Source organism: Rhinoderma darwinii, chromosome 3 (assembly GCF_050947455.1).
Source record: "Rhinoderma darwinii isolate aRhiDar2 chromosome 3, aRhiDar2.hap1, whole genome shotgun sequence".
Lineage (NCBI taxonomy): Eukaryota > Metazoa > Chordata > Amphibia > Anura > Rhinodermatidae > Rhinoderma > Rhinoderma darwinii.
This window is the reverse complement of record NC_134689.1, coordinates 288,699,164-288,712,363: the sequence shown is the minus strand read 5'-3', so window position 1 is coordinate 288,712,363 and position 13,200 is coordinate 288,699,164. Positions and strand designations below refer to the sequence as shown.

The 13,200-nt window shown below is 40.8% G+C and overlaps 1 protein-coding gene across 1 annotated transcript in view; it reads left to right on the top strand.

The window, feature by feature from the left end:
- SECISBP2L (SECIS binding protein 2 like) overlaps nt 1-13,200 on the top strand; it is a 57,548-nt gene that overhangs the window by 34,086 nt on the left and 10,262 nt on the right. Inside the window, exons 4-11 of the mRNA XM_075858030.1 lie at nt 25-163; nt 240-469; nt 3,129-3,153; nt 4,516-4,631; nt 6,999-7,133; nt 10,690-10,770; nt 11,127-11,294; nt 12,546-12,687. Coding sequence (XP_075714145.1) covers nt 25-163; nt 240-469; nt 3,129-3,153; nt 4,516-4,631; nt 6,999-7,133; nt 10,690-10,770; nt 11,127-11,294; nt 12,546-12,687 — 1,036 coding nt within the window. The remainder of the gene's footprint in view (nt 1-24; nt 164-239; nt 470-3,128; nt 3,154-4,515; nt 4,632-6,998; nt 7,134-10,689; nt 10,771-11,126; nt 11,295-12,545; nt 12,688-13,200) is intronic.

The window sequence follows — 13,200 nt, the reverse complement described above, 5'->3', positions numbered from 1 at the left end:
TAAAACTGTTTTTTCAATTTGGAGTCACCCCAGCAACTAATGCCACAGATAAAATGCAAGAGACCATCTATGAAAAGCGTGGCAGTACAGAAGGAAACCTGTGCGGCAGGCCCAGACCCTCGCTCCAAAATTGTTCTGTTGGTGGATGCATGTCAGCAAACGGGTAACTATTTTACAGCTGAAATATTATAATGATGCTTTCCTTCACAATCCTAAAATGGCCCTCCACTCTTTTTCAGATTTTCCAAATGAAATAGCCAACAAATCTCTCTCTGAAAGCCAGGGTTCAACTCCCTGGAAAACAAAGGCAAGGCGGAGGCGGTCCTCTCAACCTGCCGCAGAGTCATCCAGTGAACAGGGCGCCAGTGAAGCAGATATTGACAGCGACAGTGGGTACTGCAGTCCAAAGCATTGCCAGGCGGCTGTAATGTGTTCCAGGCACACAGACTGTACAGCCTCAGCTGTCAATGTAGGTTTCATATAATATCTCTCTAGCTCTGCTCTTTATCTATTCTTTAACAAAATTAAAGTACTGTGGTCAAGGCTTTTGTTTCTATTGTCTTTTAAATTTTTTGTGTTAGGGTGTTGGTACAATACTGTGAAAATCTTTGCCACCTTCAAAATTTCTTCTATTTTTGCCTATTTGTCAGACATTAATGATTCCAATCATCAATCTGCTTTTAATAAAAGACAAAGATACCAAAGTAAACATAAAATGCTGTTTTTAAATGATTATTTCATTTATTGAAAAAAAAAAATGTTGTTCAGCCCTACCTGGCCCTATGTGGAAAAGTAATTACCCCCATAGCTACTAAATCAAGCAGTTAACCAAGTTCAATTGACAATTGGGTCAATTTCATTAGCTGCACCCAGGCATGATTACTGCTAGACCTTTTGAATCTAAACATCACTTAAAGAGGCTCTGTCACCACATTATAAGTGGCCTATCTTGTACATGATGTCATCGGCGTTGTAATGTAGATTACAGCAGTGGATTTTATTTAGAAAAACGATCATTTTTGATGGAGTTATGACCTATATTAGTTTTATGCTAATGACTTTCTTAATGGACAACTGGGCATGTTTTACTTTTGACCAAGTGGGCGTTGTGGAGAGAAGTGTATGACGCTTACCAATCAGTGACCAATCAGCGTCATACACTTCTCTCCATTGCTAAGGCTCCTGGATTCCTGCGAACCCCAGTAAGAGCCATTATCCACAAATGGAGAAGACTTGTACCAATGTTTCATCCACTCCAGGAGGTCACAAGAGAACCCAGACGAACATCTAAAGTACGGCAGGCCTCACTTGCCTCAGCTAATGTAATTGTTCAAGATTCCACAATAAAAATAAAACACTGGGCAAAAATGGCATTCATGGGAGAGTTGGAACGCGCAAACCACTGCTGTCCAAAAAGAACACTAAAGCTCGTCTCGCATTTGCCAAAAAACATCTAGATGATCCCCAAGACTTTTGGGATAATATTCTGTGAACTGATGAGACAAAGGTGGAAATTGTTGGGAGACATGAGTCTTGTTACATCTAGTGTTAAGCTAACATTGCATTCCACCATGAATGAGCGCATCATACCAACAGTAGTGTGATGGTCTGGGGCTGCTTTGCTTCTGCAGGACCTGGACTATTTGTCATAATTGATGGAACCATGAATTCTGCGCTCTCAGAAAATCATGAAGGAGAATGTTCGTCCATCAGCACGTGACATAAAGCTGAAGCGCAGTTTTGTTATGCAGCAGGACAATCGTCCGAAACACACAAGCAGGTCCACCTCTGAATGGCTCAAAAGAAACAAAATTAAGGTTCTGGAGTGGCCGAGGCAAAGTCCTAACTTAAAGCCGTTGAGATGCTGTGACAAGACCTTAAACGGGCAGTTCAAGCTCGAACCCTCCAATGTAGCCTGAAAGAAAACTATTCTGCAAAGAGGAGGGGGCCAAAATTCTTCCCCAGTGATGTAAAAAACATTCGCAAGTTATCGCAAACGTTTCATTGTAGTTGTTACTGCCAAAGGTGGCACAATCAGTAATTAGGTTGGGGGGGGGGGGCAACAATTACTTTTCTACATGGGTGATCTAGGTTTTAAATAAACCTTTATCCTCAATAAATGGAACGATTGAAAAGCTGCATTTTGTGTTTACTCGTGTTTTCTTTTATTATTGAAAAAAAAACACTCCCAAATTGTATTGAAGTATAAATCGCAAATATAATTTCGATGAAAAGATCAACTATTTCAATACCTATGTCCCCGCTACCCTACCCACCCTTCCCTCGCATCTGTAAGAGAAGACCAAAAGTTGAAACAAAAAAACAAACTAAGCAGTTGAAAATAATAAGAAATATATTACAGAAAGTTTGCTCACCGCATTTCCGATGCGTTAGTTGGTACAAGTTGATTTTGTCCAGATGCTGCAGGTGCTTGAAAATACCCCCAACTAAGTCCTGTGTCGACAGCAGGTATACAAGGTAATGGAAGTGAACAATGAAAGGTGTATCCAGCACTCGGTATAAAAGTTAATGGTTTATTTGGTCATTTTAAAACAGAAAGATTAAAACAAAAATCCCGGGACCAAGCTTACGCGTTTCAGACCGCTAGGGTCCTTAGTCATAGCTTGGTTTTAATCTTTCTGTTTTAAAATGGCCGAATAAACCATTAACTTTTATACCGAGTGCTGGATACACCTTTCATTGTTCACTTCCATTAAGTTGAAAATAATGCCCTTTTTTTCTGGAGATAGAGAATCCAACCAAGTTTTCCACATATTATAAAGCTGTTGCAATTTAAAAATTTTCAAGTAACAATCTTTTTTTATATAGTAAAATTGTTATATTTTTTCCGTTCACCTATTCAGGGGGAGGTCTTTGACATCCAACACCTTTATCCTTATCTTATATTAAAATGAGTTGGATGTCCTGAAACCTATAAAAATTAGAAAAAATAGAAGAAATCTGGTAAGGGGCAAATGGTTTTTCACAGCACAGTACTTGAAATTTGTAAGGGCAAAAACGTGTACATCTATACAGGCAAAAGACACTCACTGAATCCCAAGCAAAATATTCTTTGCTTCTTTTTTTGTTTGTAATTAATTACTTTTTTCCTTTTTTTTTTTTTTCAGGTTGCAGAGCCAGCAGTATGTTCAGGTAATACTACAAGCTAAACCGTAGTTTAGAACAAACATTGAGATTTTACATAGACGTTAGGTTTGCTCTCCTAGAACCTATTCTTTGTGTACTTGTCCAGTCTACAGACATGTCATATATTAGAAAATCAGTGTAAAAGTGAAACCACGAAGTGCCGCCCTATTGGTTGTTACTTTTGAATTTACCTCTTGGCAACTGAATAGCCATTTTGATTAAGATTGAACATGTGGACAAAATGACAGTAGGCTGTTAGTAATTAAGAAGTAAGAACCGTCGGGCTGCATTGCCTGTTGCCAATTTAGCAAAAATGGCTTCTACAACTAAAAAATGGCTACCACAACTGAAAATAAAAATACTAATATCTCTAAGTAAAACAAACATAATCAAATCTTGGTTGACAATTTTATATTTTTCAATTTGGTGGATATCCTTTTTTATCCCTTTACCGAAGTTTGACGTAAATGTACGTCATCGTCGGTAGGAGTGGGGTATTATGCATTGAGCTTACAGGCTGAGCGTGCTCCATACACTGTTGGTATCAGCTGTGTATTACAGAACTCCAATCCTAGTCATTAACCACTTAGATGCCACGGTCAATAGTGACCGTGGCATCTAAGCCGTTAGTCGGGGGGGGGGGGGTACCCGATCACCCGATCACCCCATTGCCTAATGAAGGCCCCCAGGTCTGCCATCTTGTCCTTACTATTAGGCATATTGACAATATATAACCTGCAGGGTCACCTTACCTCCGCTAAAAATTGGATAAAAAGTCGTCGTATGTACACCAAAATGGTACCAGTAAAAACTACAGCTCACAACTCAAAAACTAGAGCTCACACCGCTACATCGACAAATAAGAAAATAAAAAATGTTGTGGGTCTCAGAATATGGCGAAGCTAAAAATTAATTTTTTTTTACAAATTCTTTTTGTGTAAAAGTAGTAAAACAAAACCAAAAACCGCTATATAAATTTGGTACTACCGTATTCATACAGGACTGACTCGCAAAATAAAGTTGACTTGTAATTTTTACTGCTCATTGAAAGCTGTAAAAACAAAACCCAAAAAACAATAGAGGAATTACTGTTTTTGTCTACCATTTCACCCCACAAAATACTTTTTTAAAGTTTACCAGTACATTAAACGGTGACATTAAAAACTACAACTCATCCCGTAAAAAAAAAGAAGAAAAAAGCTCTCATATGGCTGTGTAATGAATAAAGCAAAAAAAAACAAAAAGCCTTGAATGGCTGTGGTGGCAAGGGGTTAAACATGAGGCAATTGAATTCCGTATCTCTATAATAACGTGTATGGGCTAGGCTGAATATAGGAAGATATTTGACTATTGTGTCTCTGTTAAAAGCCGGAGGAAGCTGGGCGAATGTGGCTTCCCAGGGTACTCAGAAAAGACCTTGGAATGAAAAAAATCAAGCTTTCTCAAGAGGTGGAAGACAGGCTGAATTACGAAATAATTCTCAGGTGACGTGATCTCGTGACATTTTATGACATACATTTTTTTTGTTATAACCTCTAAGCTACGTGCAGATGATTCCACATACAGATGCATACTAAACTTTAACACAGTTTAAATGTTTCCATGTAATGTTTGACATGAGTAGATATCATATCTTATGTGCTCGTGATTACATAAATACCACAACATTGACGGAAAGGAAAGGTGTTGCAGAATTTCAAACTTCTGGTACTTTTAATCTCGTGTAAATGCTGGGATAAATGCTGTCCAACCTGTGACTACCATTACAAATATAGGCCCAGATTTACTAAGATTGACATTTCAAACTCCAGTTTTAAACTTTAAAGGCAATGTGTTGCCAGAAAAACATGTTTGTTTTTTTTTAATTAAACATGTAGTGTGTGGGTGATTAAACATTGTTCAAATTTTTTTTATTTTTTTCACTAGTCAGGAAATATTATAAATTAATTCTAATTTATAATATTACCCATTTCTGGTCACTAGATGGAGCTATTCCCAAAATTGCAGCATTGCAAAATTGGGTAAAAAGCCCTCGCTCTAGTGAGCTCTCAGCATCCCCCCCCTCCTTTATCCTGGCTAGTGCCGGGATAAACGAGGGGTTTGAACGGTGTAACCTCCTACACTGTGTGTCGCCATTTTTTGAGCTAACACACAGTGTAGTAGGTTTACATACAGTAGTAAACACACACAAACACGAACATACATTGAAATCTCTTACCTGCTCCTGCCGCCGCGGCTCCCTCCGGCCCGTCTGCTGCCGCTGGTCCAAGTGCACAATTCCGGAAGCCGCGACCGGAAGTAGTAATCTTACTGTCCGGCCGCGACTTCCGGTCCACAGGAAAATGGCGCCGGACGGCGCCAATTTCAAATTGGACTGTGTGGGAGCGGCGCATGCACAGTTCCCACACAGACGCCGTACACACAAGTGAATGGGACGGGAGCCGTTCGCAGTCCCTATGGGACTGTGGCTGCCGTATTCCATGTCTGTATGTGTCGTTAATCGACACATACAGAAATGGAACAAAAAATGGCAGCCCCCATAGGGAAGAAAAAGTGTAAAAATAAGAAAAAGTAAAACACAAACACACAAATAAATATAAACGTTTTTAATAAAGCACTAACATCTTTAACATATAAAAAAATAATTTGTGATGACACTGTTCCTTTAAGCCCGCACGCCTCTTAATAAATTTGTCGCATGTTGGGCTATTCGTGTGCCCTAAAGGGAAATCTAAGCCAACTATGTGCTGGGATGTATTCCAGCTATAATTGATCCCAATTTCTGCCATAAATTTATAGAAAATTTGTAGGACCGAACCTTCTGCTAACCCCCGCACATTTAAAAATGGTGAGTGCGGTGTGATATGGTAGTTGGAGATTTTTTGTGCAAAACAGAAGTGCAGCAAAAAATAGTGGTGTAAATCTTTAAAAATTCCCCTTGAAGACCAAAAGCCAAGCAATTTTCCTTCTATTCTCCTGAAGATTCCCAGTTGCCAAGGGCAGAGCTGACAAGATCATAAAAATCCTTCTCCCAAAATGTAATGAGCAATACACAGCTTTGTACACACCAGCGTAAAGGCCTTTATTTCTGATTGATTTTAGAGGATTGATACGGAAACCTCCATGGGTCATAAGGGATTTTGCAAAAACTTTAATCGGATCGGTCTGGTTTTCATTTATTTATTTTTACTGGGTAGAATAGCACCTGCAGACTTCTTTTTTTATGCTCACCCAAAAATTTTTGGGGTGAATCCAGAATAGAAGATAACTGAAGCCAACTGTAACATCCCATTGTAAAGTAAAAAGGATGGAACAGATTAACATCTAAAAAAGTGTGAACAGAACCAGAGATTAGAACGTGCAGGTTATAAACTGTGCACTATATATACAATTGATACACTTGGTCAATTTGTGTTTTAATGGCGGAATAGAGTAAGGCCTCATGCACACGACCGTAGCCATGTGCACGGCCGTGATTTTCTGGTCGGACGGCCGCAGAGTGTCACCCGCAGGCCGCCCGCAAATCGCGGGCCGTGCACATGGCCACGCGCATTACTTTCTATGAGCCTGGACCGCAAAACACGTCCGTAATAAAACATGTCTGTTCTTTTTGCGGTCCAGGCTCCTAGGCCATGCACGGACTGTGGAAACCACGGTTGTGTGCATGGGCCCATTGAAATGAATAGGGCCGCAATTCAACCGAAGATTTGCGGGTGAATTGCGACCGCAAAAATAAGTTGGTATGCATGGGGCCTAACTCCATTAAAAAAAAAGTGCTTTCTTTTCAACCTTACTCTGTTCTTTAAAATAATGTTTTAATGGTCTATTTTTTGTGTTGGTTGTGTCTACAGGTTGGATACCGTATGAGAGGGCAGAGCACTTCATCTGAAAGAAGACGGAATATCCAGAGAAAGCAGGATAGTAGAACGGGGACCACAGCACAAATAAGCAGATCTGATCAAAACAATGAGCAGCTTTACTTTGAGGTAGAGTTATCCAGCCCACACACCCTCTCTAATGTCAATATGTTTGTTTTTTTCGATTTTCACACTTTTGACATACACAAATAAAACTTGTTATTATAAAATAAATCGTATACCCCATACATATATTTTCTCTAAGTAGACACCTTTCTCATTGTGAAAATTCCACCCAGAACTTTACAGTCATGGGTGCGATTATGCAATTTTGCATCAACCCATCACGCTCCTTAATACTGCAGAACAGCACCACACTTTTTTAGCAGCGGTTCACGGTATTAGGCTATGTTCACACTGAGTTTTTTGCAGGAGGAAAATTCCTCCTGCAAAAACTGCTCCAGACGTTTTTTGTACAGTGGTTTGACAAAAACTCATCAAAACACTCGTCGAGGTGTTTTTTTTACCCTTTCTGACTGATTTGAAATGGGGTTTTGGAGGCGGAAACCGCCTCAAGATGGATCATTTTGCTTCTTTTTACAGCGACGCGTTTTTTTTTGCTCGCGGTAAAAAAAACTCGTCCAACTCCCATTGAAATCAATGGGAGGCATTTTCGGGCGTTTTTTGACGAGTTTTGCAGAGCGGTTTCCGCGCCAAAAAAGTTGTAAAAAAACTAAGTGTGAACAGGGCCTTACAGCCTTCTCCCATTCAGCTGAACGGTGATGCTGCAGTCGGGCCCCCACCGATCAGATATTGATGGCCTAACCTGAGGATACATAGCTCTTATACTACATTTTTCCACTAACATAAAGTACAATATGTCACGAGAAAACAATCTCCGAATCGCTTAGATAGGTGACACATGTCAGATTTGAAAAAATCTGCTTTCGTCCACAAGGCCAAAACAGGCTCAGTCCTGAAGGGGTTAATAAGGTTTTAGGCTGTTGCTTGTCAACAGGGTGTTCGGTATATAGAGTAACTCTACCATATCTCCGCACTGGAGCCAGAAGTGTCACTTGCTATTCTGCAAAAAAGACCCAGACTACAAATTTGAATAACTGCATGTTATTCTGTAGCTAATGTTGGGGCAAAGGGAACTTATTGCTAAGATAATCAAATCCAGGTGGTCTGCGAACGTTGGATTTCTGTATTTGTATTGGGAAAGACTGCCCTTTTAAGTAGGGCTGGGCGATTATGACCTAAATCAAAATCACAATTAATTGAACATGTAACCTCGATTACAATTAATAAAATATTTTTAGACCACACCCCTTTTGCGTGCCACGCCCCATATTTGCATGCCGTCTAATTAATATAGATCCCCTGAGCCTAGCCCCCTAACACTGCCCCTCACACAGTATAATGTCCCTATAGCTGCCTCCACACAGTATATTGCCCCCATACAGTCCCAATAGTGGCTAATAAAAATAACAAAATACATACTCACCTAGCCCCGTTCCAATGGCGAGTGGAGGAGATCCCCCTGCTCCTCCAGTCTGTGTGGCTTGGCGCATGTTTTCTTGTTCCACTGCACTTCTGGCATATACTGGTGTTTCCGGCATCCTATTGGTCTACGATGTCCTCCATTCTCACACCATTTACTTCTTGTTTAGCCTGAATTCCCACACGCCACGGTGAGCGGACAGTGCCTGCCCCAATGGTATATACACAGATGATGTAGGTTATATACATGGGTTGATGGGGGTTATATACAGGAATGATGGCTGACTGGTATATACCATTTACTCCCCATATGGAATACCTTATAACTCCCCATATGGAATAATGGGGAGTTATAAAAGGCACATACCTAAAACATTCTAAGAATAAAACAATAGGTACAAGCCCGACAGAGGGGCGGACACATAAAAGACAAAGACAGGCTGGTCTTTGTCTTTTATGTGTGCGCCCCTCTGCCTGCTTTGTATCTATTGTTTTATTCTTATGTTTTAGGTATGTGCCATTTTGCATTGTATGTCACATTTACTCATGATCTTCTCCTATTTTAGGAATTACCACAGGTATTGAAGTGGGTTCCTTAATAGGGCCATTCATGTGTCCAGCAGGTCTAGTTTGGGGCTTTTGCGGTGGATCACTTTACGGTGGATCACTGTTTGAATATTTGTATATAACGGTTTTAACTTGTTTGTCTTCTCCATTTTGGTGTCAATAAAAATGTTGTTACTGTTTTGATTCAATTTTGGAGGAGCATGTCGTTGATTTGTTTTTTTTTTCCTCCCCCTACTTTCTCTGGCAGTTTAAGTTGTTAGTTGAAGGGCATAGACTTAGCACTCCATCGGTGGTGTGCCTGCCTGTTCTTGGTTTTCCAAATATATTAGTCAGGACATCTAGCACTTTAACATTTAGGGTATGTTCACACGGCCTATTTTCAAACATTATTCGGGCTGAAAATACGGGGGTTGAACGCCACCAAACATCTTCCCATTGATTTCAAAGAGAAAAACGGCGTTCTGTTCCCACGGGGCGTTTTTTACGCGGCTGTTTTTAAAAACGGCGCTGTATTTTATAGTCGTTTTTTGTTAAGCGTGTGAACATACCCTTACTTAAATGTGGCTCCCGACATCACTCAAGTTAAAGAGGCTCTGTCACCAGATTTTGCAACCCCTATCTGCTATTGCAGCAGATAGGCGCTGCAATGTAGATAAGAGTAACGTTTTTATTTTTAAAAAACGAGCATTTTTGGCCAAGTTATGACCATTTTTGTAGTTATGCAAATGAGGCTTGCAAAAGTACAACTGGGCGTGTTGAAAAGTAAAAGTACAACTGGGCGTGTATTATGTGCGTACATCGGGGCGTGTTTACTACTTTTACTAGCTGGGCTTTCTGATGAGAAGTATCATCCACTTCTCTTCAGAACGCCCAGCTTCTGGCAGTGCAGACACAGCCGTGTTCTCGAGAGATCACGCTGTGACGTCACTCACAGGTCCTGCATCGTGTCGGCACCAGAGGCTACAGATGATTCTGCAGCAGCATCAGCATTTGCAGGTAAGTAGCTACATCGACTTACCTGCAAACGCCGATGCTGCTGCAGAATCATCTGTAGCCTCTGGTGCCGACACGATGCAGGACCTGTGAGTGACGTCACAGCGTGATCTCTCGAGAACACGGCTGTGTCTGCACTGCCAGAAGCTGGGCGTTCTGAAGAGAAGTGGATGATACTTCTCATCAGAACGCCCAGCTAGTAAAAGTAGTAAACACGCCCCGATGTACGCACATAATACACGCCCAGTTGTACTTTTACTTTAAACACGCCCACTTGTACTTTTGCAAGCCTCATTTGCATAAATACGAAAATGGTCATAACTTGGCCAAAAATGCTCGTTTTTTTAAAATAAAAACGTTACTGTAATCTACATTGCAGCGCCGATCTGCTGCAATAGCAGATAGGGGTTGCAAAAATCTGGTGACAGAGCCTCTTTAAATGTGGCTCACAAAGCATAGAAAGTTGGGGATCTCGGCTCTAGGGCCTCTAGACTCCCAACTTGTCCTTTTTTTGCTCTGATTTTCTGTAGATTGTGTTTTAGGAAGTATAGGCTAAAACGCTGCATTATAATTCCACCTGCACTTGTATTTTAATCTTTTTGTTTTATGCCTCTCTTTTAAGGATGAAGATGAGTTTCCAGAGTTAAACAGCAGCTCTGGGACTTCAAGAAATGAAACTCAACCAAAGATAGCAGCTAAAGTGGTAGGTGGAAGTTTAACATTAAAGTGGTTTTCCCTGTGAAAAACGTCATGTCCTATCCGTAGGGACCTCTATCAGTGTGGGGGGTCCTGATTCCCAATGGAGAGGTGGCTACATAGGTGTGGGTTTCTCTCTGCTGAAAACAATAAAACTAACATAAACAGAGAGGGAGAGCATTCAACAAATTCCATTTATTTTTGTTTGACATGATGTCAAATTATGTACCAGGGAAAAATGGTTGAACCGTTTTATTTAGAAACCGATGTATAATGTAATACTAAACCGTGAATAAGTACAGATAAATACAGTTTTAATTTATTGAGCCTCTTTTTTTCTGTTTTTATTATTATTATTTGCAGTTGGATGATTTACCTGAAAATTCCCCAATTAACATTGTTCAGACTCCAATCCCCATTACAACGTCAGTACCAAAACGTGCAAAAAGTCAAAAGAAGAAAGCTCTTGCTGCTGCTTTGGCCACTGCCCAGGAATATTCTGAAATCAGCATGGAACAGAAAAAGATCCAGGTATGTCCGTCATTCCTCCCAAGAAAAACCCTTTTACACTTAGAGGCTCTGTCACCAGATTTTGCAACCCCTATCTCGTATTGCAGCAGATCGGCGCTGCAATGGAGATAAGAGTAACGTTTTTATTTTTTAAAAAACGAGCATTTTTGGCCAAGTTATGACCATTTTTATATTTATGTAAATGAGGCTTTCTAAAGTACAAGTGGGCGTGTTTAAAGTAAAAGTCCAACTGGGCGTGTATTATGTGTGTACATCGGGGCGTTTTTACTTCTTTTACTAGCTGGGCGTTGTGTATAGAAGTATCATCCACTTCTCTTCAGAACGCCCAGCTTCTGGCAGTGCAGACACAGCCGTGTTCTCGAGAGATCACGCTGTGTCGTCACTCACAGGTCCTGCATCGTGTCGGCCACATCGGCACCAGAGGCTACAGTTGATTCTGCAGCAGCAGCAGCATCAGCGTTTGCAGGTAAGTAGCTACATCGACTTACCTGCAAACGCCGATGCTGCTGCAGAATCAACTGTAGCCTCTGGTGCCGATGTGTCCTCGCTGGTCCGACACGATGCAGGACCTGGGGCAGGAAGTGAGTGATGACACAGCGTGATCTCTCGAGAACACGCTGTGTCTGCACTGCCAGAAGCCGGGCGTTCTGAAGAGAAGTGGATGATACTTCTATACACAACGCCCAGCTAGTAAAAGAAGTAGAAACGCCCCGATGTACACACACAATACACGCCCAGTTGTACTTTTACTGTAAACACGCCCACTTGTACTTTTGCAAGCCTCATTTACATAAATATAAAAATGGTCATAACTTGGCCAAAAATGCTCGTTTTTAAAAAAAAAACAAAAAAAACGTTACTCTTATCTCCATTGCAGCGCCGGTCTGCTGCAATACGAAATAGGGGTGGCAAAATCTGGTGACAGAGCCTCTTTAAAGGGCTCATGCACTCGACGTTATCACGGATCGGTGTTGTACAGATCTTACAGTTCCCATAGAAATCCATAGCCTCATACTGTACCTTTTAAGGCTCTGTTCACACGACGGAAAGCTCAGACGGAACGTCAGACCCGGACCCCAACGCAGATGTGAACAGAGCCTAATATACTAAGGTATATGGAAAATGCAATGATTTTTTTTTTTTCACAAAGCTTCCATATGAATCTGTTAGAGAAAATATGATTGCATCCTCCACAGATGCCGTACTACCAAGGTATTACCTCTACGTTTATCACACGTGTTTGCTTTACAGGAAGCTTTATCTAAGGCATCTGGTAAGAAAAGCAAGACTCCAGTACAGCTAGACTTGGGAGACATGCTGGCAGAACTGGAGAGGCAGCAGCAAGCAATGAAAGCTCGTCAGATCACCAACACCAGACCGTTATCATACACAGGTATATTATCTTCTCTATTGCAATTCTCTGTTTGGATGTGAAGTTCATACAATCTAAAAATGTAACATTTCGACTTGAACTTATTTAAACTTTTACTTTTGCTAGCATTTGCCTAAAATGTGACTGGATATTGCTAAAGCTATTTTACAATATACATATATTTACACAATTGCCTTTGCTTATACGCGGTCAGTCCCACTAGCCCAGGGGCAAACAAGAAATAATTATGGTATGCCAATGGGTAGCCTCACCAGGATCTACTCAACTCTCCCTACCCTCTTGCCTAGACGTGCAGGCATTCAGGAACCTATAGTCCTACTTCCCCTGTATAGCAGTGATGATACAGGCAATACATAGGGTGCATAGATTATATATGCTATAATCTTATACTATTATCTTTTATTCTGCATTCTTCATCACAGTACACAGACCAACCTATTTGTTTTATTTAGATCATTTTTTTTCCATTGAAGAAAGCTAGTGCTATAACTGCTTACCTCCCTTGAACGGAGT